Source organism: Mandrillus leucophaeus, unplaced genomic scaffold (genome assembly GCF_000951045.1).
Source record: "Mandrillus leucophaeus isolate KB7577 unplaced genomic scaffold, Mleu.le_1.0 Scaffold1143, whole genome shotgun sequence".
NCBI lineage: Eukaryota > Metazoa > Chordata > Mammalia > Primates > Cercopithecidae > Mandrillus > Mandrillus leucophaeus.
The window spans coordinates 341,801-348,796 of record NW_012099688.1 but is presented as its reverse complement, the minus strand read 5'-3'; the positions used below and the strand labels follow the sequence as shown (position 1 = coordinate 348,796).

The window sequence follows — 6,996 nt, the reverse complement described above, 5'->3', positions numbered from 1 at the left end:
CATTCCCATTTGGATTATATTCCTCGGGATTTGCTTTGCACTGCTCTGCAGTGTTAGTTTTCTCATGTTTAGTATTAACTAGTGTCCTCCCATTTCCAGTAACTCCTTCAAGACTCTTGCTTACAAATCTTTAATCTTAAACATTAATTCTTGAACTTGCCTTGAATTTCCAGCTTGGCTTTCCCGGTATCTTGCTTCTAGATCATGAATACTCCATAGGTCTTCTACAAAGGAATCAAAAATTTAATACTTTATAAATATTAACACATTAATATTGTCATAGCATTGATTCTTAGGCTTCAGGCCAATTTCTCATAATGGAAGAACCTCAAATGCAAATTTCCTCTAGCCCATTGTTTTGGAAAAATAAACTAAAACGAACACTAAAAACTGCTGTCACACACAGAAGAAGGAGCCTAGTTGTAGACCCATGTACTCTGACATTTTTACAACTATGACCTTAAGAGCTTGGAGGCGAAAGTTAAAGACAAAAAAAGAACCGGGAGAGGAGAACGCAAGACATTAGAAGTGTTGCTGAACAAGAGTGTGGGAAGTATAGAGAATGCTGTGAGCCCCTTAAGTACCATGAACAGTAAGCAGGATAAGAAAGACTACTGGACAACAGTGGTCCCTGGAATTACATGGAAAAGATTAAACTGGAAGAAGGAGCTGAAGTATACTGAAGTATAGGTCTTTATTGCCTCAAACCTAGATTACTGTGCTAGGATTGCTAGTATTTAGCAGACAAACTTCTACTTTATTTCCTCTTCATCCATCCACAGCAATCTAGGTGTCAATACTAAAGGGACTTTCTCAGAACATCAGTTTCCTCAGGCTTAGAGGAAGAGTCCTGTAGCTTAGACTTTCACTCTCCGTCTAGCTGGCTTTGTTTTCAGGACAGGAAGATGGAGGACCACATATATCCAAAAGGAAGGATTTTCTTACAAGCATCAGGATAAGCCATCTATACAAGGATGAATTCCTAGTTCTAACACCAGAGATTTTCAATCCTGAACTCATCCTGACCACCAAATCCTGCACTTCTAAAGCACTTGTTACTTATGACTCAGCACTAGTCTTGAATTTCATTTTCATATCTCGCTTCTTCCATCTCTGCTTCCAATTTACTACAGGATCTTTAAAGGTCAAATTATTGAACATCATTCTAGAATCTTTAGTGACCTTCATATTTATGCATCTTTAAATGCATGAAAGCAAGTGAAAGGTTATCAGTAGAGGCTTGGGGTTGGAATTTCATAGCAATGGTGGGGAATACATAAGAAAAGTCACTTGATAAGGAATTATGCAATGTTAACTCAGGCACACATGAAATAAGATTATATGAATGGGCTGGGAATGGTGGCTCATGCCTGTAATCCCAGCAGTTTGAGAGGCTGAGGTGGGTGGATCACCTGAGCTCAGTAGCTCGAGATCAGCCTGACCAACATGGTGAAACCCCGCCTCAACTAAAAATACAAAAATTAGCTGGGCCAGGTTGCAGGCACCTGTAATCCCAGGTACTCAAGTGGCTGAGGCAGGAGAATCACTTGAATCGGGGAGGTGGAAGTTGCAGTGAGCCAAGATCGCGCCACTGCACTCAAGCCTGGGCAATAGAGTGAGACTCCATCTCAAAAAAAATCTTATGTTTGGAAAACATTTAAGAGCATAATAAAATGGAAGTTAACAGGTGTTTTGGGGCCACAAGGAGAAATAAGTTGCATAGGCAAGAGAGGGCCAGACTAGTTCTTGACAGAAAATTCATTTAAATGAATATTACTAATACCTCCTTACCCTTGTAAGTTTTTTATTTTGTCTAAATGACTCAATACTGAGTCAGTATTAGTCATACCATGCAGGCTTCTGGCAATGTACAGATGCTGCATTACACAGCTACTGTGGGAATTTAGATCAACAATTTTTGTTTTGATCCTAACAAGGAAGGAAGTGGAATGAGCAGAACTATCTTACAAGAAGGTAAAAATATGGGATCAGAATATACATAGGGCAAAGATGCTGGAGAGGTCAATTTTAGGAGTCCTTATCATAAAAACCAATGCATTGGCCTTAAGAATGGATGAGCTCTTATAGGAGTTAATAAAAAAAGCACAGAGCAGAAAGTAGAGTGTCTGTCTGTTGTCAATTATTTTATATATTTTTTATTTCTTTTTTTCATGAACATGAGTCTCACTGTTGCCCAGGCTGGAGTGCAATGGGGCAATCTTGGCTCATTGTAACCACTGCTTCCTGGGTTCAAGCGATTCTTGTGTCTAAGCCTTGGTCTCCCAGGTAGCTGGGACTACAGGTCTGCATCACCATGCCCAGCTAATTTTTGTATTTTTAGTAGAGACAGGGTTTCACCATGTTGGCCAGGCTGGTCTCAAACTCGTGCCCTCAAGTGATCCACCCGCTTTGGCTTCCCAAAGTGCTGGGATTACAGGCGTGAGCCACGACGCCCAACCAGTCTCTTGTTAATTAATATTCATTCTTTCAACAAATATCTAGTGAGCAACTAATATGTACAAGGCATTGTTCCTGATACTGGCAACACATCTGTGCAGAAGTTAGAAAATACATCACAAACATTTAAGGAGGCAGGATGAGATTGATTGCCTTAGTGTTATCCAAATAAGATACAGTAGATTTTAGGGGGGATAAGGAGTGCTTTGTGGGAAGGATAAACACTGTATAGCAGGAAGTAGCAACTCTGAAATGAAAGAATTGTTGAGCCGCATAACGATTTTTAATCTGAGTTCAGAGTTTAAAGAAAATATGGGAAGTTAAAATTGGTGCTAAAATAACTGAGGTATTTTATTGTTAATAAAAGGAGGGAGATGCCATTTTAAAAAGTTGTAAGTCAGATTTACAAACACTTTATAGTTGCATACGCTAATGGCAGGGAGTAACTGGCAATTCTAGAGAAAAAGACAAAATACAAGGTAAGGAGGGATTAGAGTTTGTATATAGGAAAGCGAAGTAAATCTATTTAAAACATGTCTAGCAAAGGAGAGAATTTAAGTGGAGAGAACAAAAATTGGAGATGTGAATTAGGTTTTTTCACATGTGCAAATAAAGTGTCCTTAATCGCTTCCAAAACTATAGGGCATTTATAAAGAGACTACCTAGGCTGGGCACGGCGGCTCATGCCTGTAATCCCAGCACTTTGGGAGGCTGAGGTGGGTGAATCACCTGAGGTCGGGAGTTGGAGACCAGCCTGACCAACATGGAGAAACCCCGTCTCTACGAAAAGTACCAAATTAGCCAGGCATGGTGGCGCATGCCTGTAATCCCAGCTACTCAGGAGGCTGAGGCAGGAGAATTGCTTGAACCTGGGAGGTGGAGGTTGAGGTGAGCTGAGATGGCAACATTGGACTCCAGCCTGGACAACAAAAGCAAAACTCTGTTTCAAAAAAAAAAAAAAAGTGAGAGATTGCCAAAAAATATTCAGAAGGCAAGAGGCACCAACCACTCACCAGTAACATGGGATATAATTTCTTCTAACTCACCAGGGAAACCCCGATGTGGATATTCCACTTCTAATATCCACGGCTCTCTTCCTTGCTTCAACTTGAAGACCGCATTTGGCTTATTCACATGGTAACCTATGAATGGAAAACATCAAGGAAATGATACAAATTGCTTGGAATTTAGGGACTGTGAAAGATGAGGAAGTGGAATTTCAGGAGAATGATGAAGGTTGCAGTTAGGCTTGGCAAATTTAGATTCTTTCAGTGGGGAGACAGGGACACAAATATTTTTTCTAGTACCCAAAATGCATTTATTAACTTCAAACTCTGAATCATAGCTAATGTCAATCATTCAACCCTATAGGGACCTTTTATATTCCAGCAGCCAAGAAGGGAGATGCAAACTACCGGGATTTACACCTGGGGAAGTTTTTCTCACCCACTGAGACCAGGTGACTATAGTTTTCCAGCATCACATCCTTATACAGACTCCTCTGAGCAGGGGTCAGTAACTTCCATTCCTCCTTGGTGAATTCCACAATAACATCCTTTAATGTCACGGGTCCCTGGAATAACAAGCTTTAGTTCAATCTGAAGTAACCAGAATAGATAGCATACCATTGAAAAGGCATGTGAGCTAGCTCTTAGTGTACTAACTGCAAAGTTCACTCTGGAGAGTTAGAATATGTGCCATGCTGTACCCTGCTTTATTCATAGAAGGAATATTTGTTCAGTATATATTTACTGAATTCCCGCTCCATGCCTGGAACTCTGCTGAAGATACAAAGATGAAGAAAAAAATGAGTGTCATGTGCCACATAATGACATTTCAGTTAATGATAGATTCCATATATGATGACGATCCTATAAGAAAATATAGTATTTTTATTGTCTGTTTTCTATGTTTAGATACACAAATTCTTACCATTGTGTTACAAATTGCCTACAGTGTTCAGTGTAACATACTATAGAGGTTTGTAGCCTAGGAGCAATGGGCGACACCACATAGCCTAGGTGTGTAGTCAGCTGTACTATCTAGGCTTGTGTAAGGACACTCTATGATGTTTGCATGACGAAGTCACCTACTGATACATTTCTCAGAACATATCCCCATCACTAACTGACACAGGACTCTATTCCTGTTAACGAGGAGCTTATATTTTGCCAGGGAGACAAAGGTGAAAATGCTAAATTACAGTATGTGAAGCAGATGCCATGACAGAAACAAGTACACAATATGAGATGGCCACAAATGGGGGTAATTATTTGCATTTCATATTGTCATGTTAGATTTTATTAGGTGGTCAAACTAACTTTAGGAATAAAGAAAACACAATTGGAAAAGGCATGGATTCATGAGAAATGGCAAGTTTAGGAAACCACATATAACTTGGTAGGTATGATACCTATGGTGGGTATATACCAATGGTAAGTATATAACATAGGTTGCTAGTTATATACCTATGGTAGGGCATAGGACCAAGATTAGTTAGAAGGTTACAGTGTAGAGTCAAGGGACAGGACAAGAAGAAATTCTGAATCTGTCTTTTGGACTAGTAAAATATACTTTGCATACACACTTAACAAATAAATCTCTGCTTAATACATACATTTGCTTGTATTAATGTTTATTAAGGCGGTGGGTGTGGTGGCTCAGGCCTGTAACACCAGCTACTTGAGAGGGTGATATGGGAGAATCAGATGAACCTGGGAAGTCAAGGCTGCAGTAAGACACAGCGAGACTCTATCTAAAAAAAAAAAAAAAAAAAAGTAGGCTGGGCACAGTGGCCCACGCCTGTAATCCCACCGCTTTCGGAGGCCGAAGCCGGTGGATAACCTGAAGGCAGGAGTTTGAGATCTGCATGGCCAACATGGCAAAACCCCATCTCTACTAAAAAATACAAAAATTAGCCGGGCATGGTGGCACACACCTGTAGTCCCAGCTACTCAGGAGGCTGAGCCAAGAGAATGGCTTGAACCTGGGAGGCAGAGGTTGCAGTGAGCCAAGATTGTGCCACTGAACTCCAGCTTGGGTGACAGAGCAAGACTCCATCTCAAAATAATAATAATAATAAATTTAACAAGTTTGTTTTTGTTCATATAAGAGAAAACATAAATAGATATTCTGCTATTTCATACTATGTGAAATGTCTTATATATCTCTGGGATGCTCACCATTCACTGTGTAGATGAAAATACAGACACCAGGAACCACTGAAGAGACGTGTCAAGTAAGCACTGGAGTTATAGGGGTAAATGAGTGGCTTAGGAGAAAACTTTAATGTAAAAGTGGCAAATGGCACAGAAAAATCAGAAAAACATTTATATAAAAGCAACAGCAGTGGGGGAAAGAAGTATAAGGTCACTTTGTGATTAATTGGACATTAGTTAATAATCACTAGGAGAAAGGGGGAGGGCAGCACCCATAGTGTCTGTATGCTTTGCTTGTGGGTACAGTCATAGTGCCAATTATTTTCATTCCTTCACTTTTATTGGTAGAACTGTTTAAGGCTATGAAATTTCCTCTAATCATTGCTTTATTTATACTCCATGAAATCTGAAAGGCAGTATTTTTACTTGCAGAACATCTTAGCTGGATATAAATTCTTGGTTCATTTTTTTTTCTTCTTCTTTTGAGATGGAGTCTGGCTCTGTCTCCCAGGTTGGGTGGCGCAATCTCGGCTCACTGTAACCTCTGCCTCCCAGGTTCAAATGATTCTTCTACATCAGCCTCCCAAGTAGCTGGGATTACAGGCGCCTGCCACCACACCCGGCTAATTTTTGTATTTTCAGTAGAGACGGGGTTTCAGCATATTGGCCAGGCTGGTCTCGAACTCCTGACCTCAGGTAATCTACCCGCCTTGGCCTCCCAAAGTGCTGGGATTATGGGCCTGAGCCACCAGCCCAGCCGGTTCGTTTTTTTTGACACGTAGTCTGGCTCTGTCACCCAGGCTGGAGTGCAGGGGCGCGAACTCAGCTCACTGCAAGCTCCGCCTCCCCGGTTCACGCCATTCTCCTGCCTCAGCCTCCCGAGTAGCTGGGACTATAGGCGCCTGCTACCTCACCCGGCTAATTTTGTACAAACTAACATTATTATGTGGCAACCAGGAAGTCTGTAAATGAAAACAGGAATACAAGGAAAAGGATAAGTTGGGCAGGAGTTAATGAGTTGAATTTTATTCATTCTGTGCTTAAAGTGACTATGGAACATAAAAATGGAATTGTCCGTTTTGGCAGATACACATATGAGTAAGTTTCCGCAGACAGAATTTTCAAATATATAAAAAACAGAGTTCTAGAAGAGTCCAAAAAAGAAGCTGTGGGGGCCGGGCACGGTGGCTCATGCCTGTAATCACAGCTCTTTGGGAGGCCAAGGCGGGCGGATCACCTGAGGTTGGGAGTTTGAGACCAGCCTGACCAACATGGAAAAACCTTGTCTCTATTAAAAATACAAAATTAGCCGGGCATCGTGGCTCATGCCTGTAATCCCAGCTACTCGGGAGGCTGAGGCAGGAGAATCGCTTAAACCTGG

At 41.1% G+C, this 6,996-nt stretch overlaps 1 protein-coding gene across 5 annotated transcripts in view; it reads right to left on the bottom strand.

Moving 5' to 3' along the window:
• Positions 1-6,996, bottom strand: part of ZNF25 (zinc finger protein 25) — a 27,089-nt gene that overhangs the window by 5,722 nt on the left and 14,371 nt on the right. For 4 of the 5 annotated variants that reach the window (XM_011997340.1, XM_011997369.1, XM_011997355.1 and 1 more), the window contains 3 exons: positions 3,904-4,030; positions 3,504-3,599; positions 161-224 (listed from right to left, as the gene is read on the bottom strand). In XM_011997340.1, the coding sequence (XP_011852730.1) occupies positions 161-224; positions 3,504-3,599; positions 3,904-4,030 (287 nt within the window). The remainder of the gene's footprint in view (positions 1-160; positions 225-3,503; positions 3,600-3,903; positions 4,031-6,996) is intronic. The other variant, XM_011997362.1, reaches the window with a different exon arrangement.